The sequence below is a fragment of the Salminus brasiliensis genome, chromosome 3 (genome assembly GCF_030463535.1).
Source record: "Salminus brasiliensis chromosome 3, fSalBra1.hap2, whole genome shotgun sequence".
NCBI lineage: Eukaryota > Metazoa > Chordata > Actinopteri > Characiformes > Bryconidae > Salminus > Salminus brasiliensis.
In genome coordinates, this window is record NC_132880.1 from 36,712,080 (window position 1) to 36,736,526 (window position 24,447).

Below are 24,447 nucleotides of genomic sequence, written 5' to 3' on the forward strand. Positions count from 1 at the left end.
AGAGGGGTTCGTGCAGGACGACTGTCGTGATGTGATCAGTGTTGCGGAGACGCCATTGGGAAGCCACCATTGTCATGCTGAATTGGTTCCCACACTCTTATTGTGTTCAGGAGCCTCCGCTGGCCACCCCTCGCATTCAGTGGCTCTGCAGCTTGCATAGGACATTATTTACATTTTGAATAGCAGTACTGTACAGGGCGCAAGAGAGCAAGTGAGGGCACGATTGTTAATGCGACCGTGTTAAGTTTGCATATTTTAATAATGGAGTGGTGGACACCCATGGTCTGGGCCATTCGGAGGAGCCCTGCCATCAAGGGTCAAGGAGGTCATAATTCAAAGGATATGTGATTGTGTGAGGACTCATGGGAACCTCATAGATGGGCGTTTGCCTGGAGAGCGAGTGGGATAAAAAGGGATTTTGAACGTAGCCCTCCTTTCACATGAGGTCTTTGAGGTCCTGAAGGGCAATTTAATGGGTCATTCGCAGAACTGAAAGCAGGACTGGCTGCCTTTAACTCACAAGGGTATGGAAAGACCTTTGTGCTTTGAGGGTCAGTGAGGTGGAACCAGTTCTGACCACTTTTTTGCTGGTCTCGGCTATGGATCGCTGTGAAAGTGACGAGCGGTCTTGGAGATGTTGCTTTGGTGTAGAGGAATGCACTGCTGGCTTATAAAAGCCCGGACAGCTTAGTACCTTTTGCTGTGTAGCTTATGGGCCAAGAGAGCTCCTTTGCTGTTCTTTTCAGGCCGTCTTCTCTACGGTATCATGGCTGTTGCAATCGCATGTTGGTTTTATTTAATTTTATTTTTTTTCTAAAACAATGATGCTTGGATGTGTTACCACTGAGATATGCAACACCAGAAGGGAAGCTTGGGGTTGGTAGTGGTGCAGTGTTGGGGTGGGATACATGCAAACTTTTAATATTTCTTTTCTACTTATTAGGACCTGATGGATATATTGCTTGGCTGATAATCAGTTGTTTTGCTGTTGGTGAAAATATCATCAATGACTCCTATAGTTGCTTGTGTGGCTTTGGCATAGGTAGGATTTGAGCTTGCAAACTTGCTTAGACAGCTGGGCTGTTCTGAAACCCGATAGGATGATGGACATACACAAAATGATCATTGTTATCATTATCATTGTTGTCTTTTTTATTTTATTTAGTAAAAGAACAGAATACTGAATAAGAGTGGATGCAGTTGGGTCTTGTCATGGAAAAAGTTTGGGCACCCATGCTTTAACATGTAATATTAGCTAAAGCGAAATAAATAAAAATAAAACTGTGAGGTCCGAATCGTGGCTTTTACCCGAACCATTCCTTGTGTACTATTGCACCCCTATTGGCTACTTATAACTTACCTAGAGGTGCCTGGAGCACTCTGCACAAAAGACTGAAGCAAAGCAAAGGTGCTTCTCCCTCATTAAAAATTGATTTAAAAATCAGCTTGGTCTTAAAAAAAAAAATAAAGTAACCCCTGCCCAAAACAAAAATGCTTTGTATGTCTATGACCACTGTAGCAGCGTTCGCTGCTAGTATTAAAGGCCACCTTAATTGCACGGGACCGTTTTCGGCATGGTACCACCTGTGTGCACCAGTGTGGCAGTGGTAATTTCAGCTCTAATAGCTCTAATAGTCTAAGGTTTTATGGTGGTAATTCAGCTTAAGAATGTAAAAGTCACTGTGTTATAAAACATAAGTGATGCTGTAAGCCTCCCAGTATTTCCAGTGCAGTGTTTTTAGATCCTGCAGTCAGCATCCTACTCCACGCTACCCTGACTTGACCACAGCTCCCAGTGGTCTGTTATGGCTGGATGTAGGTGTTCTGATTCCCACGAGTCTCTGATCTGTGGCTTTTTAGTTCTGTCTCTTTGAGTGAGAGCTCACTAGGAATCCCTCAAGGGAATTTGCCTGCAGAGCACTTACACTTCCATAACTCCAACTGCATTGCATGAAAAATTCAGACGTTTTGACTGGAGATCTGAGTCACATCATCCTCCGAGGACGAGCACAGTTTCTCTTCAAAGAACAAAGAGTGTGTGCGCTCTGCGATCCGGTGCGTTCATAATTACATCTGTGCTTTAAAGCAAACCTCTGTAGCATTTCTACTTTAAAATAATCAGCCCCAGAAACATGGTTGATACACCACTGACTTGTTTTAGCAAGAATTAGAGAATAGTGTCTCTATTGCTGCCACTCTGGTCTCAGCTTGCTGCTAACTATGTAACTTTAGTGAAGCGGGCCGGACAATGCTTGCAGGAACTGTGTAACATTGCATATCCAGTGGAGTCCTTTTTGTGTTAAATCCTGTAATGCTACTCTAACGCCTCAATCCAAGTGCTGTTTTCACTTTCAGTTCTGTATCTCTCAGCTTGTCCAGAAATGTGTGCTCTTAAGGGGTTTTAAGTGGGACTGTGTTTTTGCCTCTGAATAGGCTTGATTGGCAAACTTAATGAGGTTCTATAATTCTAAAGAATAAAGAAAAGGAAGTAACTGGTGATGTTATCGTTTATTTAGGGACCATTAGGATGTCTAAGGACCACACATCCCAAGGAGGCATGCAATATAAATTGGCTGCTCCTATGTTTCTTGCAAACACATGGAAAAACTAATATTAATAGTAATAAAAATAATCTGATGTAGAATTTATGATTACAACCAATAATATTCTTATTGTAAGTTTGCGTAGACACCTAGACATTTTGAATTACCAGCCGCCTCCTAGACTCCCACAGTGCCCTCTGTATAGCTGTATTTCTAGTCGACGGGCAAAGGAATAATGTGAATTCTAAAGGAAAGCTTATATAAAACTATAGGCATAACTATACCTTAGTTAGTTTGATATACATTTTTTTTTATCAAAATCTTTCAGTTTAATTTACATTAATGGCTTTTGGTTGCTGCTCTCATTAAGAGTGACTTACAAGTGAATCATGTTTCACAGGTAGGGGAATGTAGTGTTGGGGAGTCTGGCCCAAGGAACCCTAGTCTTTCTGCAATGTTCATTTCCACCTTAAATGGTGTGACTGTTAGGTTCTGGTGTCTGTGCAGAATGTAACTTCTGCACATTTTAAATTGTAAAGGGAAATTTGAAGAAGCTATTTCTCGTTTTGTTGAAACGATTGAGTGAGGTGTCGCTTTGATTTACTTAAAATATCATTCATCTGTTAAAACTGCTGTGAACCTGCAAGGAGCTGTTTCTATTTGTTGAGGTGTTTTTATTTTTTATTTCTTTCTTTCTTATAAATAATTTTGAATTATATTCATATCAAATCATATTCTTAGAGAATAGTGAGTTTCTGTATTGGTTTCATCTGTAGTCATGAGTGGACTCTTATGTCTCTTTATGTATAAATCTAAATTCTAAAGAACAATGTAGAATATGGGCACTTTAATGCTAGTTTGGCTGGAGTGCTGTGCTGATGCGGGGCATTAGTGTGATTGAGTGGTTTTTGCGACCTCTTAGGTAGTGAGCCGCACCTGCATGAGTAACTCGCCTGCTGTTGGTTGAGGAATCTAATGCATGAGAGCACTGAGAGAAAGCCACAAAATGCTGAAGCCTGGGTGTTGATGCATTATGGCCTGCATGATTTTATGATAGTTGTCTAGGGGATGGTGATATAATGGTAATACCGTATTATTAAGAAATGATGACTATTTCCAAACGGTATTTCAAAATGACACCATATCTGTTGTCAAATTGATTGTCAAAAAAAAACAAGTCCACCATTGTTGCAAATTTAGCAACATACTGAGTTAGAATAAAAGGGAAAGCGAGCAACCCTGAATGTAGCTGTCTACTCCATGTCATTGAACACAGTTAAAAACACCCCAAAAACCATTCGGTCAACTTGTGCTCTCAGATATGAGGCTTTCTATCTTTAAATGTGTGTGATTTCTGCCACCTCACTGTCAGTTACCTCGAACACTTCTAGCTAACTAACCTAAGCCTAGCTGGCCACATCCTGTCACGTTAGGACCAGCCACTCGACTTCACTCTCTCAGACACACGTTTTTATTAATACTCATCAGTCAACAGCAGCTCCAATGAGCTGACTTATACTCAATGTATCTAAAATAATGCAGGCTTACGCTACAGCCCGCATAAACTGCCTAATACTGTGGTCTATGGCTGGAGGATGTGGTAAAAATACTAGATTACGATATTTAAAGACATATAGATCAGTAGCCGCAGATTCATAAAAACTACTGTTCATTCACTGTTTATTAAACACTAACAGTATACTTGATATGCTTAGAAAAGCAAATAGTGCATCACATCATATTGCCCAGCTCTACCGCAGTAAGAGGACAGTAATACTGTATACACTGTTGCACTGTGGCCATTCCCAAAACTGTCTACCGGTGCATCTCCAGTGTAGTATTTTCATTAGTTTCACAGCCTGCAATGGACTAATTATGCCCTACAATCTGTCTTATGGAATTATGTGAGGAGAAAATAATGGTTGTGTTGTGCGCTCGGACTGCAGCTTTTAAACTGGACCATGTGACTAATTTACAGTTGCAAGTGTATTTACTAGAGTATACCAGCTTGTGCACCAGTACACAGAATAATGTAAAATGTCCTGAGTGCTGGTACACTCTTGACCAGTAAGGGATGTGTTTTTGTTTGGGTTCATTGGTTTACATTGTTTACTAGCATGGCCAACTTGTCCAGGCTCGTCGACCTGTATGACCAAGCTGGTTCACTAGCATAACTATCCTGACCTCGCTGGTCCACCGGTATGGCCAGCTTGTCCAAGATCCACTTGACCAGACCAATCATCAACATGGTCAAGTTGGTCATGTTGACAAACCAGGAACTAAACCAGGAACTGAACTGGTCTACTACTTTAACCAGCCTTTTTTTTGAAGGTATGTCCACAAACATTTGGACATGGAGTACTTCTTTGCAGTGTTTAAGATCTAGAAAGGTCTAGAATATGTTGTCTTTTTTTGAGCCCAAGCCTTTTGAATCGTTTCCATCACTCCGAACACACCAGAGGCTAAATTGAATTTGTGCTGAATGAATGAAAATCCAATTGTGTCAGTCTGCCCGGTGCCAGGGATGGCGACACGGCATGTGCCTGGTGTGACGTCCGTATTCATCCAGACTGTGAGGAAACTTGATAGGAACCTCTGATAGGACCTGTAATCTGAAATGTGAAAAACTGGTTGTAAGATGGGCTCGTCAGCCGTAAATCTCCAGTGGCTTTTACGCTGTCGTGGAACCGTTTTGTTAATGAGTCTACATTAACCTGTTGACCTCATCAGGAACGTAATCATGTAGAGCATGATATTGTGGCTGCTGAGTTTTACCCTCTCAGTGCCAGTCAGAGCAGGAAGAGTAGAATTGCGTTGGTGGTGGGTTTCTTTGAGATGCTGTGAGTAGGAAATATACAGGTTGGTACTCTGTACACACTTAGCAACAGCATTAAGTGTGACGCAACCATTTAGTGTGGGGGTGTTTTGCTTTGTAGAATTGGTGATGGCTTTGTTGAAGCCATCATCAATCATTGAGCTCCTACCGCACCTCAACCCTGTGGCTCTCTTAAATGCACATGGGCGGGGTGAGCTCTTTTGGCTGTGTACTAGATGGACATGGAACAGAAATTTGACACATCAGACATTTCGTAATAGTGAAATACAGTCCTCATTTGTAGATACTGTGGTATACAGTATCACCATTATACTGCCCAACCCTAGAGTACGTGTTTTTGATCATGCAGTCTGTCTGACCGTTCACAATTGGCAACCGACAGTCATAACTGTAAGTAAAGCACTGATTTGTGTTTAAGAAGTTTTAGCTTCTTAAAATCCATATGGATCACAGTCTTCATATCATTCATGCCTTATGAGTGATGGACATAAGTGAGAGGATATCTGACGTGCAGTGTTTTCTAGTGGCCATGTCTAGTAAACAACCCCAGCTCTAGCCGTTGTGGCATGGCTTTTGTGATGGTCTATTGTTGTTTGAAAGTTGCGGTCACAGAATTTGTGGGGAATTTCCTTGATTGCTTCATGATCTCATTTGTTTAAGAGCGACTTCTGTTGTAGCCTGTGTAAAGCAAGCCTCATTTCCACTGTGCATTGTCTGCTTTTGAAGGCTATTGTCCTTTTATAAAGGCGTCTTGCTAACATGGCTATTAAGATCGCAGTCAGATTGACCTTCTGTGTCTGGTCAAATGGTCTAGGGCAGGAGTTGCTGACTGAGTAGACGATGGGGATGTTGCACTGGTGCAGTGTTGGGTGTGGCTTCATTGGAGCATTTTGTAGTTTATAGATCACCTTCATCTGACCGCAGAGCTGGAGTCCATATAAACGACCCCCGCCTCCCCCATCAACCAAACCAAACTCCCCGACTTCCGCCTTCTGTCTGCTCTCTAAGAACGGTGCAGAAGGGGCTGGGCTGGACAGGGCTGGGCTGCGGAAATGGGCCAGGCTGTGAGTGGTGCGCTGAGTGCTGTGGTACTCTATAACGATGGCTAGAGTGGAAGCGCAGAGGTGGAGAAAAAAGATCAACGTCATGAATGATTTATTAGCCTGGATTTTTCTGAGTCGTTCCCTGTAGGAAAGGCAGGATGGAGGGATGCAGGGGAGAAATAGATGGATAGAGAGTCAGGAAGGTGTGGAGCTGTGCAGAGGGAGCCTTATTATAAAAGGGGATTCTTCAGGATTGGCAGCAGAGAGAGATGGAGGTCATTCTGAGGACACATCGAGGGGGTTGTCCTCTTTCAGTTGTCCTCACACACTTTACACTCTCCATATGTTAGTTCACATTTTTTTTTCTTTCCTCACTACATTTCCTTCCATGTCCCAAAAATTACCAATAACATCTTTTGATAATCTTTGGTACCTTTTGTTTGTGGTCTTTTTTTATTGTCTGTATCCCCTATGTCTTGTTTCCCATGGTCTCTCTGTCTCTCTTGCCCTCTCTGAATGTGTGTATGGAGCAGCTGTCTCGTGCGTGGCCTGAGGTTGGGTGTGGATAGCAGTCAGGCTGCAGTCGTCCAACACTGAGCCCATTGTCTGGAGGCTTGTCTGAGTGTGTAGATGGAGCGGTGGGGGCCGGCCTGGGTCTGTCTCTTACACACACACATACACACACCCACATGCACACACATGCACACAAAGAAGAGCTGGTCCCACCACATGTAGCCATGCTCCCTCTAAGCCCACACACGCTAGTTCTCCTTTGTGTTGCTCCTCTTTTTCCCTACTACACTCTACTCACTCTCTCACTCTCTCTCTGTATGGTACGTAGGGCTCCATAATTTAATATATTACTTATACCTCTACGGTGACTGTACTGGTCATTTAATAATTATTATTAATAATGATTTTAAGGCTGCTCCAGATATATCATCATAAGGCCAATACACATTTCAAATCCGATCCTTCAAACCACTTAATGAGTGGCAACAAGCCATCCCACACAGCGATTTCAGATTAGGCAGATTTCAGTCTAACCAACCACAGATGTGTTCAACCACCTAGTGTAAATGCATGTGGCTAAAATCTGATCAGGATACAGTCCAGATACCGGTCAGGTGGCCAGGTGGCCAGATGTAAACCGGGTCTTAGTTGTTAGTTGGAACAGGCTTGTGGAAGATTTGCTGTTAGTTTTATTAGTGATGGTAGTTGCTGTTGTAGCTTCTCTGTAAGGATGTCTTCGAATGCTTCTGGACACATCAGTAATGTTCTTGGAAGCATCAGCAGATATATACTAACAATTGCTATTTTCCCCCTTCTGGTCATTTTTTACACATTTCCAAACAGTGATTGCTATGTAGATAAAGTGAAGTATATAAGACTTGGCAGCTAACGCTTTCCTGGTCTTTCTGAGGCCTGGAAGACTAAGAACACTTCAAGAGCACTGCTTATAGGATTGCTAGAAATGTTTGAGTGAGATGGTGCACTGTTCTACTGTGCAGTGACACCTGCACAAATATTGTCTCTATTAAAACCACAGCACTAATGAAAACCACACCACAAAGTTGGTCTGATGTTTTCAAAGGAACATCTACACGTTCCTGATGTGTTTTGGAAGCAATTCTTGAGGACTTCTAAAGTCAAAATAAAACCTGTTGGCCCCAATGATCAATGGTATGTTTGCAGAAAAAAGGAGGAAGAATTTTATGAAACGAACATCTCGCCAACTGTTAAGCTCAGGGATGAATTGGTCATGCTTTGAATTTGTGTTGCAGCCAGTGGCGCAGGGAACATTTCATTGGTAGAAAGTAGAATGGATTTGATTAAATACCTACAGATTCTGGAAGCAAACATGACACTATCTGTATATAATAAAAAAGCTGAAGATGGAAAGAGGATGCCTTCTACAGCAGAATGATGATCCTAAACACACCTCATAATCAATAGTTTCATTACTGCACTAAGACTCTGTGATTGTTGTTGTTGTTTTTTGTTTATTTTCTCAATGTAAAGCAGATAAAGCCTAGCAGCACTTCACTCTTCCTTTTTAAAAAAAAAACTATTCTCTGTGGACCCGTTGAGCTTATTAATGAAGTGTTTTGTTTAGATGCTTTGGTGCCCACAAACACGCACCCAGACATACATGCACTTGCTTAAACACACCCACTCACATATTTGCCAACCAAAGAAGACATGAGAGCCATGAAAGCTCAGGAGAATCAACAGTAGAAGCTTCAGAATAGCAGTGATGGAGTGAGACGCTCGGCTAACAGCTATCAGCGATGGGAAAAGAAATGAGTCAGGGACGGGTGACAATACTGATCTGGCACAGGATGGTGTGTGTGTGTGTGTCTGTGTGTCAAGAGGACAAACGGCATGTGTGAGGCATCCGGTGGAGAAATGGACACAGAGGAAGTGAGGGAGGCAATAAAAGTTCTGAAAAAGAGGTGGAGGAAAAGATGGGAGGCTGCTGAGGGTGCGGCAGTGTGGGGAAGCTGGTACAGACCCTGCTGGAGGGGGGAGTGGGCGTTGAGAACAAAACCCACTAATGCAGGCAGCGCTTGAGGAGCGTGGCCCCAAATAAGAGCCACATGACCAGGCTAGGCATTCACATGGCTTTTTTTTGTCTAGCTCTACCACACACACACACACACACACACACTTATACTAATGCCTGTCTCTCTCTTGTGTTGGTAAGGATGAGGATTTTAATTCCTACTCCTTTTTAACTGAACAGTATTCAAGTGTCTCAGCAACAAGAGTTTCCCATTTGTTCATTGCATGCAGAAAAGCAGCTGGCATAAGAAGTGATTCACACCTGAGTAACTAATCTTTTTAGATTTTACGTATGTGTGGATTTACACACGACGTGGACTTGCAGAACAACTTAAAGTTGTACTGTAATTTTCCGCCATTTTGCTTGAAATATTTCCAAGCAACTGAGTGTAAATAATAATGCAGAGGGTCTACCATTAATGTATCCCGCTCAAGAGTTTATCGTACCTGTACCATATGAAGAAAATCAAAATGTTTTATTCTGAGGCTAAATAACAGTCTTGTAAAACTGCACCTGGGCATTTGTCGCCCCAAGTCACATTACTATTACTATACAAGTCACTTACTATTAATGCATTGAACAACTTAAAATACTTAAATGCTTTGGTGGGTTTAACTCACCAAATTAATTTTGTCATTAAAGTATGAAGTATGTATCAATTTTTACAGTAAAAGTATAGCAGATGTGCACATGCCTTATTGAAATGCTTAATTATGCAACACAGTACAAAGACGAGTTTGACAATCCATAAATTTCAGTGACCTCTTTCATCCCTACTCATGTTCACGAGCATGGCTGAGCGTTAAACTGGCCAAATGTGAACTCTTTATGCCGTGGTCACACTGACGACTCTGCCACGTGAACATGCATGAAATCTGTACCAGGCGAGACTGGATTCAGAGATCTGGTTCAGGACCTGCTCTCATTCGCGATTACTTCCAGGGTTAACGTTCACCCATATTAGCAATAATGCCTCAATAATGTGTCACCTCAGGTCAGGCAGTGTTGGCCTGCTGTGCCTCAGTCCTGGAGCAGAGCAGGGTTTTCATACACCATGTTCACATCTAACCCCTGCGTTCCCCATAAACACTATAAAACTCCATAAAACACTATTGATCCTAGATAATGTAAACAGAGCCCCAACCTACCGGCTGAGTGGGTCCAGATAGGGCTCTATTAAAGGGCAGACGATGTGGGCAGTGCGCGCAGGGCTAGTTACAAGGGCTTGATAGATGAGCTTCAGCGCTGTTCAAATCTGGGTTGCATGGTAGATTTTTCAGTCGTTGTTGCAGTGTGAGGAGAAAAAGATAAAAATACTGAAACATGAAAAGATGAGGGAACAGGGATGGAAGTGGTCATTGAAATATATGGATAGTCAAACTCCTCTTTGTAATTAAGCATTTCAATAAGGCATGTGCACATATACTACACTTTTACTGTAAAAATTGATACATACTTCATACATTAATGACAAAATTACACAGATTTGCAGTAAAAATGACTTCGGAGTTATGGCTAATGAGTTATAATGAGTTATTTTGTTTGTTTTTGTTGTTTTGTGATGCTCTTTTTGAAAAGAAGAAAATGCAAGTGATTCACAATGATCTCTGCGTCAGCAGATACTTGCATTAGATGTTAGCAACATCGGCTAATTCTGCTAAGGTTGTTTGTATATTTCAAATGGATATTTGACAATGTATTTATTAATGTTTGGGTGATTCTGAGCTTTTGTGCTAATATCTTTTTATTTAATTAATTCTACTATATAATAACAGTATTAGTAAAAAAAAAGTTAATACCACCTATCATATATGAAAAGTTAAAATGACAGACAGAAATATTTATCAAAAAGTAAATCAAATAAATAATGTTGCGTTTGTCACCCTGCGGAAATGGGTTCTATTGCTCAGTAATGCTAATATGTAAATTTAGTCCCAAATGCTACATTTTATACTTAAACCTTTATTAGTGCCAGGCAGTTCATCGACAATAATCCTAATGTAATTAGTGTAATCTTGCCCATGGTGGTTGTTTTAGTGTTTCTTATTTATTTATTTATTTATTTATTTATTTAAATTCTGTTAAAACTTTCCCCACGGTGTGTGTTTGTGTTCTGTACACTTAAAAACATAACATAGTCGTGTGACTCCGTCCCGTCCAGTCTGCGACACGAAGAACGCAAACACAGAGCCAACTGAGCAACTCTAGTATCTTATATGATTGTTCATTAATCGTCATCGAAGTAAAATGATTCAATTATTCATTACATTACATTGATTTGAGTATACTTTCACATCAGCAGGAATGTACATGAAATATATCCCTGTTGACCCAGAATTCCCATATGGGTTCATCTCTACAAAATGCTTAATGGATCTGCAGAAAATTGCCATTATTGTTGCAGACTGTTAATAAATAACTCTTCATTGCAATGCAAAATATCCATTTTCAGGAACTGTGAATATAGCATATCCAGTCAGCCATGATTATGAAAATAAGTCGTTTCTGAAATAAAACTAATAATGCTGAGAATAGTCTTCTTTATAATACCAAAACAATCAATAATTCAAAATTGCAACTGGCACCATTACTCTTTACTGTTATTACTATGGTTATATTGTGCATTACTACAAGTATTTTCAATTTAATATTATAAAGTACGATTGTCTTTTAAATTTTTAAAAAATGTATTAATTTTTAGAATAAATATAAATAGATGCGGTAGATGCGGTGTGTCTTTAAAACCACTACCTCTTTCCTGTCTATGACGCACTCAAATTTGAATTAATCACATCATAAACTAGGGGTGGGAAGTACGACGATATTCTATCAGAAATGTGGGAAATGTTATCGATATTGTTAGAAAAAAAAACACTGACCAGCTGCAAGTTTCATTGCAGAGAGTGTAATCAGGGCTGTTTAATTTGACGAGCTGCAGATTTTTAATAAAATCACTGTACTCAGTATGGGAGTGTGTTTGATTAGTAGTTGATGCTTTTTGTCTGCGTGTCAAAATAGCGCAACAAATGTAGTGTATTGTGAAATTGTCCTAAAATATTGTAATTTCATATTTTTGCCGTATCTCCAACCATGATTGCAGGATTCATTGTCTTTACAGCGCATCCCATTTCCATGTCCAAATCAGTGCAGCCCTATTTAAATGCCTTTTCCCAGGGTGGTATGAGGGTCTGTTTCTCACTCCAGTGCTGGGTTTATGAGCAGTGATCGAGTCAGACATGTAGCCCAGTGTGTTGCTCTCCCCCTCTGAGACAGAGATGGAGACTGCATGGCTGGTGTATTGATCTGTCTGCTTGTCGTTTGCTCTCTCTCTCTCTCTCTCTCTCTCTCTCTCTCTCTCTCTCTCTCTCTCTCTCACACACACACAAGAAATAAAAAAGGGTTCTCAAACAGATTTCCAGCTGTTAACTGTTCAGACGCAGTCATTGTCCATTGTCTTGCCCTTGGATCGTCACCTGTTATGTGTTAGATCTTTACAGTTATATCAATATTAGAATTATCCTATTTGCTCCTTTGAGAAGTCTATAAGAGAAGAAGGGAGCGTGATTAAAGACTGCGGGAGATGGCTTGTTTTGCTTTTATTACCAAGTATAAAAATGACTCTTATTGCCTGAGCTTTCATAGAGGCTTCAGAGCGTTTCTGGGGAAAGCAAAGGCAAGGGTTTTATAGAAGCTGTAACATCTCTGCACGCTGACTGCTTGGAAGGACTGATGAGACATCTTTTTTTTTTTTTATCACATATACTTCTTCGGGGGGGTGGGGTGGAGTGCGAGGCAGGCGCTTCTGTCAATAGTTTACTGCTGATTCCACTCCCCTCTTGATTCGCCTGTCAGTGGTGCCCTGTGGAGAAAGCTCCAGTGAGGAGAATCCTTAATAATTCAGGTTTATTCACTTGCTGAAGCTGACACGCAAGGTCCGAGGTAACCGAGTGGTTGGGAGTGGAGACCTAGTATAATCGCAAGAATCACAAGACACAAACCGAAGGCCCTCTCGACATTCCAGGAGGTTTTGTAAGGAGACCGTGTGTTGGCCTCCTTGTAAACTGCTAGCAGGCAGCTGCCACATTCCAAGAAAGGAGCATATGGTGAGCTTGTTCTGGCTCCTCCGTTTGCTGCTGAGATGTGATGATGGCTTATATGTAATAGTGTTTCGCACCACACACACACACATACACACACACACGTACATCATTAATCTGAACAGGGAGTCGTTCTTCACCTAATGTTCATTCAGTTTGACGCAAAAGAGCTTTTATTGAGTTTGCACAATTGGGTAATGAGTGGACTTACTGGTCAGCTCTGGCTTCTGTCATTTATAATGCTCCATAAGAACAATGTTGCATTGTTATGCATAAAATTGAAACCCAAAGCTTAAACCCTGCTCCTATTAAACAGAGGGTGAAAATGGCATCGTGTTAGACACTGTAATTCATCACCACATCATTCTGTTCTGTTTTGTTTGTTCCACAGGTCTATAAAGGGCTGGACATCATCACCAACAAGGTGACACCGGAGGAGCAGGAGCAGTGTCCACACCACATGATCAGCTTTGTAGACCCCCTAGTCAGCAGTTACACCGTTGTGGACTTCAGGAACAGAGTTTTGTCTCAAATATCCTTTGTGCTGCAACAAACCTGTAGCATTTATCACTAGAAGATCTAGGAGTTACTATATGAGTTATGTAAGCAGTTTTGTTTGTTTTTGTTTATTCTGCCATTTTTGTATCATGCTGCACTGTAGAGTTGCTTCAATGTCAGGGCTTTACAGTTAGTTGTGGTGCATTAATGGATGTTGACTTCAGGATCCGTTGACATTTATTTCCTCCCAGTACTGGTTAAAACCCATTTCCACCTGTTCCTGTGTACCAGTTATAGTTCCTTAAATTAGTAACAAGAGCATTTCCCCGGCCTATTTTAACCACAGTCAGCTTCTTCTCGAGTCCAGCCAAACTACAAGCAAGACAGACAGGAATATTTGTTGGGGTTATTATTCTCAATATATATATATATATATTTAGGGTGCCAAGAAATGTGTTGATCTGGGCATAGGTTGGTGTGGCGCAACAGATAACACCACTACCTGGCACTGAGCTACCACACCATGTGGGAGGCTGGGGTTCGATTCCCGGTCTGGGTGACTATGCTGCGCTACACCAATAAGAGTCCTTGGGCAAGACTCCTAACACTACACTGACCCACCTCTGTAATATGAGTAACCTTGTAAGTCGCTCTGGATAAGAGCGTCAGCTAAATGCCATAAATGTAAATGTAAATAGATGAATGAGAGTCCGGTACAAGAAAGTGAAATACCGTGTTTCTTTATTAAAAAGAAAATCCAGTATAACCAAAACAGCTGAAAAACTGGCCAATTCCAAAACCCCTAACCGCCTTGAATCGTATTTATGTCCCCAAAATTGACACACACCCAACCCTCTAGTGAAACCGTTGCCAGCCCAAGTCAAAGTTACAGCGGTAACAACTGCAGTACAACGCAGTGGCCACTTTGGGAGACTGCAGTGTTGTTGATGACTGTAGTCAGTTCTCTGACACTGTCAGTTTTACTACTATTGTGCTTCGGTAACACAGGAGAGCAGCACATCACCACTGGACCCTGCTAGTTATGGGGGGGGGGGGGCTAACACTAGTGAACACCTCACCAACAGGATAGCAGCTCCATGTGGTAATACTCAGGAATAATAGCATAATAATTCAATATTCTTGTTATAGTGCTAAAAACAAAGCCAGACAGCGCTATCTTTTGTGGCTTGTTTGTGAGCCGTTGCGGTGTCTTGCTGTACACCAGCCAATCAGGGCAAAGCTCATCAAATTATTTAGGAGCCCCACCACTCTAGGGCCATCAGAGAATTGTAAAAGGGCACTTTTCACTCTGGCCGAAGTAGCATACCTTCTGTGTAGGCACCAGAGAACAGTCTAAACCACTGAATAAATTAGTTCTGAGGCACATTTAAAAACCAGGATACCATAAAACCATATGTTTTCCTACCATAAAGACATCAAATTGTGATGCTTGTGCTGTACTGGAGACTGTTCATGTTTTGCTCCTGTTATTCCTTCTTAGGTGTGAATAATTTAAGATCATATATTGCATGGCTGTCCTTGTAGACGAGCATTGTGAGCATTGCTGCTGTAGAAATCTGCTGAAGCTACTCCCCAGCAGGTCTAGTGTCATTCATTTATGTCTGTCTGTCTCTTCGACAAGCTGATGTTTTAATAGGAACATGTGCTATAAAGAGGCCTCTGTGTTTAGATCTACTTAAGTAAATAGAGCTGGAAATTGTGGTCAGAAACGCACATTCGATGACCGTGATGCTTATGCATTAGTGCACAACACATGCTATTAGCTGTTCCTCAGGAGACTGAGACTGACAATGCAGGGTGTGATCAGACGATGAGCGAGAGAGAGAAAAGTCTGGTCACAAGCGGAAGGATATTGTGGATATAAGCAGTTATCTATAGATATCTAGAGAAAATATTTTTCAGAGCTTATTTTTAATGCGTTTGTGGCGTAGACCAAGAGAGCGACGTGCCTGAAATAACTCCATTATCGACTTATCGGACAATAAATGGACATGACCTTGATCATTTTAGCTGACCTCAGTATTGGCCGTTGTGTTTACTTGTGTGTTTGTTTACATAAAAATGAACGTTACAAGTATTTTCGTAGCTTATTCTGTTTTTTTGTCTGCTCTGCCCTGCCTTCGACAGCAGTAGTTCCACCTATCCTGTAGGAAAAGAGTGCAGTGTGTGTGTGTGCGTGTAATGATCAGTGCATCAAAAACACTGCCTCCATATGCACAGCGTTGACTAGATGAGTGAAGATGTGTTTCTGAAGGCTAATAAGTATTTTTCCTCAAATATTGCATGATTCCAGTCACAGAGTTTTAAAGAGGAAGTTCTATTCCCCCTGGCTGCTTTCTGTTCTGCTCCATAGCCATGTACATGGCTCTGCCATACTCGCTCCTCACTCAACCCCTAATGTGCTGAGAGGACGGAGACTTGCTGATCTTGGGCGCGGATGTACTCTTTAAAATGATGGGATCATACGATTAGATCAGTGGTATTGCATTTCTGGGACAATATATAGTAACAGGCCTGTTCCTGCCTACTCTGAGGGTTTTGGTTTGGTGGCTCTGTTACACTGTGAAGGGATTTTGCTGGGATGGTTTTGGTCCATTGGCCCCCATAGAGGAAGGGTCAATGTGTGAAGTTAATCTGACCAATCACTTTTATCCTATAGTGTAATGTTACTTCTGATGGGAGTCTAGATGGGTCTCTTCCAGGGTGGCAGTGCCCCTATCCACAGAGCTTGGGGGTTCGCTGAAGGCTTTGATGAATATGAAAATGAATGTAAATTGTATGCTGTGGCCTTTGCAGTGAACAGATCTAAACTCAGAAGAATGTCTATGGCAGGTTTGGACAGATGCTGGATAGTGATTTTCACTGTAATCGTCATAACAGCTTTTGAGGGAATATATTTTTGAAGATGTTTGTTCCATCCCTCTCGTAAAAGTGCAAAGACGTCTGTGCCAAGACACACTGAAGCTGTTTTACTGGCCTTACTTTTTTTAGAATACGTATTATACTTGATTATCAATATTTATTAAAGAATTAGAACAGGTCTTTGCTTGGAAGTTAGTGACAAGGTTTCTGTGGATGTAGCTGGATTAGGTGACATTTTCCTTGCACTTTACAATGAAGTGCTGTGGCATTTCTGAGTGGGTTTCAAATGTGCCCCTGACTGTAGTCCTGCTGCCATGCGCACTTGGTTTCTACATATGACTGTATCTGTGTGTCCTCCTTTTCCCTGCCTGCTGCTGCCGTGTTTTGGTAGGAAGTGAGCACTGATTGTTGAGGATATTAATAGATCGGGGAGAAGCTCTCTATGTGTTTGATAGCTGGGAGGAGGCATCACTCTGAGGTGTGGTATTATAGACACACACAGGCACTACCCCTCCCAGTCTCTGCCACACGCAGATAAAACTGGCTGACTATGTAGTTGGCTCCACAGATTGCCGCTCCCACTGTAAGAGTAGCTGGAGTGAAACACAGTGTAATCAATGCTCATGATATGACAGGAAACTGGGGTAGTGTCCTAATTCACAAAGAGCTGCTTTCTTTCTTTCTTTTTATATATATATATATATATATATATATATATATATATATATATATATATATAAAATATATTTATTTATTTATTTATAGCTGGGACTCTCCCATCACACACTACCACCAGTGCTGACAGGATGAAGGCCAGCATATACTTCCTCTGAATCGCATGACTCCAGCCAACTGCTGCATCTGTTTCAGCTGCTGCTAATGCAACTCCATTGGACAGCTTAAAACACTTGGAGGAAAACACTAACTGACAGTTCTGTTACATCAGGTAACAAACGCCTGCACTGGCTAGCGTCACTTTGAGTGATGAGTGGAAAGGGAGGGCCATCCTACCAACCCAAAAAGAAAGCGAGATCAATTATGCTCTCTGGGACTCGGCTTATGGGCCTTGCCTTGTCAGATCAGATATCTAATTACTCCAGGGATGCTCTGCTGCTCTTCATTTTATAATCTCCACAGCATGTGTGGAGGAACAGAGGTAATTGTCAGCACAGACAGAGCTGGGCCGGATGCATTTTAGTAGAATCAGAATTCTACTTTGAGGTTAATCCTACTGTGAGGTTGTTTTTACTGCACTCTTATTTCAGTTAAGTAAGTATTTCTTATTTTAAGTTAAGTAAGTGTCATATTCATTTTTTGTCAAGTTGTGGCTTTACAACAAAAAGGGGGAAAACATGTTAACAGGTTAAAACACCCAACGAACAGCTGTCCAATCAGATGTTTCTTTCTTGTTGTGTCTTAGTAAATCAAGACAAAACAGCTCTCCAATTGGTTGTCACTTTATTAACTGCCAACATTATTTAAAAAGTGACGGTGGCCAATTTAATGAGAGGGAATTATGGCATATACTTCTGTAGAATTTTTCTGTTTAGGCACTTCACTGTGTTTTTTTTTCTTTCCATATTTCAAAGCATGCTGATGCTGAATAAATAAATGTGACCTCACAGCTCAAACCAGCAGATAGAGCAGCTTAACCTCTTCTTCTGGGGTAAATATTATTAGTAATTTGGAAATAACATTTTGCGTAGTATTTAGACTCCTTTAGACTTGAATAGGCCAGTATTATAGATAATTCCTAGTATTACCATAAGTTAATATTAGAAAACTAGTAACGTTAACTGAAAAGCTAGCTAGGTTCTCATCAAAGTTAGCGTTTTAAGGTTAGTCTGTTTTTGCTTTCACTTTATTGTATCTTTTATGCTCATTCATTGGCTAAATTTGGCTGTGTCTTATATAAAATGAGGGAAATTGACCTGTATATACACAGAACACAATACTGTGTGTTGTGTTTTATTTATTGCGCAGTGTATTATGATTTGAAATAATTTCAGTCCTTAATGCAACACATAGAGGATCTTCATCGCCAGGAGAAACTGCCAATCATTGTTGGAGGCACCAACTACTACATTGAATCCATTTTATGGAAGGTTCTTGTTGACACTGGGGTAAATGCTTCTAATTATTTTTAACATTTTGGTTATGAGTTTTATCAGATTCCCTAAGAGCAGCTGTGAAGTTGTGGACTTGTCTAATCTGCAGCAGGAGAATGGTGCAGACTTGAAGACCAAGCTCGAGATGCTGGGGGGTCCTGAACTTCACAGACGACTTATGGAGGTTGACCCAGATATGGCATCCATGTTGCATCCCCATGACGCGCGCAAGATTGCAAGGTGGTGTGATCTAGGAAGTACCTTGGCCAGAAACATACTTAACGCAAAAACGTGACACACACTGTCCTGCTGTACAACCTCAGCATGTGTTCCTGCGTTATTGTGCCGGTTAAAACATTCATTCCCCAAAGTAATGAAAGTGATGGAAGTGTTGGAGTGTCTGTAAATGAGAGGAGTGTGTGCTGCTGCTTGTTCTATGGAACACTTCATTGAAGAGGTGATTATGCACAGTTGTGATTGGACTTTTGACTACAACTGTTGTCATATATGTGTACGTGTCACCCACTTCTGCAAGAATCTGGTGAAGCTGCTGATCTGCTGTGATGGTTGACTAGACTAAAGCACACTAGTAGACAGTACAGTACTGCTCGGTCAGGTGTTGCCCTTTCTATAGCGCCCATTTGCTGCAATACTTGGAACCCACAAAAGAACCCACATGAACATCTAAGGAACATGCAGGTCATGCTCATGACCGATAAGGTCAGGGTTCGTTTGAGGTGAGCATGACCTGCATTAGAAAGAGACTGTGAGGGGAAACGGTATCCATGTGAGAGCTGCAAGACCAAATGAAAGACAAGCCTTTTGTAGCATTTGGTTAAAAGTGCTGTCAGCCAGACTTGAATTTGTTCTGTGGTAAGCAGACTGTTATGCCGCTAGCTAACCTAATGCTAACCAGTGTCTGTCTCTCTGTCTCTGTCTCTCTGTAATACTGTATACTGCGGTATTATTTTGAGACCGTATGATGGTGTGAAGAAAGTGCATACCAGCAAAGCTTACTCCCAGTCACCAAAAATAAATTACCCTGAAACCTAAACATGGTATAAAACATTTTACAAAAAGAGCATTAAACAGTCAAACATGGTGGTGGTAGTGTTATAGTCTGGGGATGCTTTGCCTCTGTGACCGCCACAATTAACAAAAACCAGGAATTCAGTAAAAGCGTTCATTAAGGGTGTTCTGGTTCTCAGCAGTAAGCAGTAGGCTCAAGCTTTTCATTTTGAATGTTTTTGTCAGTGGTCTATTAAGCGAACAGAAGGTATAGTAAACGGTTGTGGCTGTGATGTTTTCAGTTTTTTTTTTTTTTCCCCAGCCTCGAACCAGTTTGGTGGTTAATTTTGGCACCAGTTGATAAAATCTGTCTCTCCACCTGTGTGAAAGAGTGCCTCAGGGTGTGCCAGTCTGCCGTGTCACACACTCGCTGTGGTGTGCTTTGATTGGTGTTTGATCATTATCAAGGGGCCAATTAGCACCTCTTCTTTGGGTTGCGATTCTGGCTCAGCGCTTTCAGCTAATTGATGCCATCCTTTGTGCCGTTGCAGTTGGGATGATCAGACCCACACTCCCACCGTTTAATGGAGTTGCTGCTTTTGAAATTGCCTCCTTACTCACCACAGTCTCCGACACTACGTTAGCTGCTCAGCTGTGACTTCGCCTTGTAGATAGACAGGCAAAATGACAACAAGCTGGGTGTTAAATTCAGAGAGCAGTGCAAAGTCTCATCTGAGGAGCTGCCCTCAGATGTCTCTGTGTGCAAATTGAAGATTTGGTCGGTCATATCACATGCTTGAAAAACATCTTGTGAACTCCATCTCTATATTTGTGAAGGTTCAGTATCGAGAGATTTTGTTGATACTGAACCCTCAGAAGTACAGAGCAGGAGTTCTCTGGATCTTTTTCTTTATCGTTTCCTGATGTGAAGCTTTCGAGGCTGTGTTGTGTGGTTGAAGGCATATATCTCCAACCAGGACCTAGAACCACGTTTTTCTGTAAAATAGCATTTCCTATAATTAGGACATTAGTTTTTGAGGTGATCTCAGAATATCTCAGATCTCAGAACCACCCCTGGATTGGAATGGACTCTGTCCATTATATCATCTCTACATACCATATAGGAGCACTTTACAGTCTGAAAAATAGACGTACAGTCCATCTCTGTTTCTCTGCATACTTTACTAGCCTCCTTTCACCCTTTTCTTCAACGATCAGTACACCTGGCCACAGAGCTGGCAGTGTTGGTGTGTGTTGTGCTGGTGGTACGAGTGGGTCAGACACAGCAGTGCTGCTGGAATTTTTAAACACTCCTACCTAGTTGGTCCACCTTGTAAATGTAAAGTCAAAGACACACAGTTTGTGGTGGTCATCCTCTGGTCATTCATCAGTGGGCACAGGATGCTGCCCATAGGACGTTGTTTGCTGGCTTTTCCTTTTGTGTCTGATCCACTCGTAGCAGCGCAACACACACTAACTCCCCACCACCATGTCAGTTTCACTGCAGCGCTGAGAATGACCCACTACCCAAATACTACCTGCCCTGTGGTGGTCAGTTCTGTGGGATCCTGACCATTGAAGAACAAAGTGAAAGTAGGCTAACAAAGTATGCAGAGAAACTGGTCTACAGTCTGTACTTATAGAACTACAAAATGCTCATATATGGTAAGTGGAGCTGATTTAATGGGCAGAGTTTATTCCAAAGCAGGGGTGGGCATACTATTCTGGTATGATGTTGTATACTGCTGGGTTGGTATATTTTTTTAAATAAACATTGCTAGCACTCTAGTCAGGGTTTAGCTCTTTAAGTATATGACATTTTAACACTATGTTCAATCTAATCATACTCTTCCCTGCTAGAAAGAAAAACAGCCTGGCAGGCTTAAACTGGTTGACCAGTAGGTCTAGACTGATTAACTAGCACGAACAAACTGGCAGTGTTTTTGCGTGGATGACCTGCGTTACAACCACTTTGACCACCAAAGACCAGCTTAGACCAGCAAAAGCTGGTCTTGAACTTCTAGAAGGACTGGCTTGTGAGTCACTCATCTCGTTTGGTAGATAATTCACTGTTCTGCTGAATTCCCCAGTATTCTCCATTTACATTTATGTCTAAAATTCATCCTGGAACTGAGCTTTGAGATGAATTCTTGCATCATCAAGGTCTTATGATTAGAAGTGCTTCCTGTATAATGCTGTTGATGGATAATAGTAGACCTTGAATAAGAAATAGTATTTTTTTTTTCATCATTTAATGAAAACCTCCATCACATGGTGAAGATTTGCCCATGACCGCACTGACAAATCCCTGTATGTGCTTGGTCTAGTACATAGTTGATTCAATAATTAATTCATTTGTTGACAGGAGCCTTCAGGTGTACCAGGAGACTGGAATCCAGCACAGTCGTCTGCTGGAGGATCAACGCGAGCAGAATGGAGGAGACGGTCTTGGAGGTCCCCTGCGCTTCACTGATCCCTGCATCTTCTGGCTTCATTCCAACATGGATGGTATGACGCCGTCTGCTTTGTGTAGATCAACCAGTGGATGTGGATGATGGTGGTGATGACCTCTTCTAAATCTGCCGTTGTTAGTTTTGGATAAGAGGCTGGACGAGCGTGTGGATGAGATGTTATCTTCTGGGCTGATTGAAGAACTGAAAGACTTTCACCAGCGCTTCAATGAGAAGAAAATCCAGGAGAACAGGTGATTGACAGGCATGGTTGGAATTCAGGTGGTGAGGTCAAAAACACTTAAGTCAGCACAGATGCATTCCTCTGCATTTTTTGTCAAAGTGCCAAAGGAACACTGTGGTCTCCATGACCTTCTAAAAATACCCCTAATAGGTCTTAACAGTCAGATGAATGCATGAATAAGAGATTTAACAGGCAGAACTTGTTTTCTGGAGTGTTTAACAAGTTTTGCTGGGACTGGGGCTGTTGCTGGGACTTGCGGCAAAGGTAGGGAGGAGGGCATGGAGTGTTTAAAGCTGTGTTTCCTTATTTCCTTAAAGCAGCATGACCCAGTAGTGGCAGTAGTGATGGTGCCGTAGTCCGCAGGACTCTTGAGAGTCTGCAGTGGTCACTCAGCAGATTACTAATTCCCAGTCTAAAACTAGGAATTGTGCCTTCTGTTCTCTCATTGGCTGGAGCACCTAATTGGACCGATTTACAATTTACAAAGTAACGTTATGAAATGTGGGTTTTTTTCTGGCTTTTGCAGAGTCTGTTTGCTTGGTACAGCACCTTTTAGAGTTTGTTCTGGCCTTCTGTTCATTAGTTCTATTGATCGAGCTTGCTGAATTGACACAACACGGCTCAGAGTAATTGCTTACAGATGTCTTCAAACTGTACAGCACATCCTGTAGATACCAATGAAGTCGTCAGATTAATGGTGACAGTGGCATCAGGGAAGAAATGGCTTTATCAAAGTCTGCTTCAATTCTAAATGTAGATCTTTCTCATTTTTTCGATTTTGAGCTAAGCTCAAGTATGACAATAAGCCAGATATGATTGCAGAGATTGCAGTCGTGTGATTTGCTTGTGCAAAGGCAGTTAAAAGTTAGATGTGCGATGTTTTTAATGATCATAAATGTGGACAAAGTCATAAGAAGGAACATTTTAGTTTGTGTACAATGATTGTAATATTTGTTTTTATGAGTATAAGTTCTGTGGGTCTGAGGGTGGTTTTATCTAAATTTGTTTAACTAATCTACATGATTTAAGGAAATTTAAAGCAGATATTAGCACCACTAAGTATTCAGAAGGGCTGAAATGTAAAATAAAGTGAGTGAACTTTCCATTTAACCACTCTGACAGGTCAGTTTTGAGTAACTGACAGAATGGTCTATATTTTAATATGCACTGAACTTGTCTTGTACAGTAGTTAAAAAAAAGAACTTGGTCATTCTGGTTTACTCTGAAACTTTAGGAATATAGCTGTGCTTCTACAAGTTAAAGATTCAGGTGTAAATTTGAGTCATTGAGTACATCATCATTACTTCCAGGCCAGTGAAGCCCTGCCTGTTTAGTTAAAGAGCTTTGCTTAATTGGTTGTAGTAATGAGCTGTATGTGGAATAGCAAACAAATCCTTTCTGTACTCGACTGGGTTGAGATGTTTCTTAAATGGTCGAGCCAGCATCACTTTGAAAACACTCTCTACTAGTAAAGCATTACACTAAAATACTTTTGGGGAAACTGGACTCTGTGTTTTGTTTCCTAGTTAAGGATCAGCATTATTATAATTTCTGCAGGATTTTCATTGCGTAACTGTTATCAACACCATTCTAACTCCAGATTGTTCGGTCTGTGAGATTCCGGCTTGTGTACAGGTTTTTGATCAGACGTGTGATTCCTGCATGACAACAGATTTTTTTTTTCCCCCATGAATGAATGGAATGGTTGTGCATCCTATATATTTCTCAATGATGTGAATACTCTAGTAACACCAACAACCACAGCAACCACTTAACAACACAAGCAACCACCTGGGATACCATAGCTACTGCCTAGGAACCACCTAGCAACACTCAACCAATATCAACCAATAAGCCACATAATGGCAATTACCTTAAAAACCTCAGCGCTCACCTTTCATCACTATAACGCTCATCTAGCAAGCACTTAGCAACACCACCGCAACTACCTGGAATACCAAAGCAGCCACCTAGCAACCAGCTAGCAACACCATAAAACCCACCAACATAACCCACCTGCCACCAGCTGCCTGGTAGTTTCCTTTCAGTTTTTTTATGTTGTGGTAAGTTGTGCCTCTTTCTGACTTGTGCAACCCTGGACAAGTGAAATCTAGTGAAATTCAGTGAAAATGTCTGGTTGCTAGAAACAGCAGTGTTTTCAGCTGTAAGAG

At 41.4% G+C, this 24,447-nt stretch overlaps 1 protein-coding gene across 9 annotated transcripts in view; it reads left to right on the forward strand.

Annotated features, from left to right (window-relative positions):
* trit1 (tRNA isopentenyltransferase 1) overlaps positions 1 to 24,447 on the forward strand; it is a 47,276-nt gene that overhangs the window by 3,100 nt on the left and 19,729 nt on the right. For all 9 annotated transcript variants that reach the window (XR_011979299.1, XR_011979300.1, XM_072676032.1 and 6 more), the window contains exons 2-6: positions 13,477 to 13,617; positions 18,491 to 18,589; positions 18,684 to 18,814; positions 21,948 to 22,090; positions 22,175 to 22,286. Coding sequence is in view for 7 of the 9 variants with exons in the window: in XM_072676032.1 (XP_072532133.1) it covers positions 13,477 to 13,617; positions 18,491 to 18,589; positions 18,684 to 18,814; positions 21,948 to 22,090; positions 22,175 to 22,286 (626 nt within the window). In the remaining 2 variants the exon portion in view is untranslated. The remainder of the gene's footprint in view (positions 1 to 13,476; positions 13,618 to 18,490; positions 18,590 to 18,683; positions 18,815 to 21,947; positions 22,091 to 22,174; positions 22,287 to 24,447) is intronic.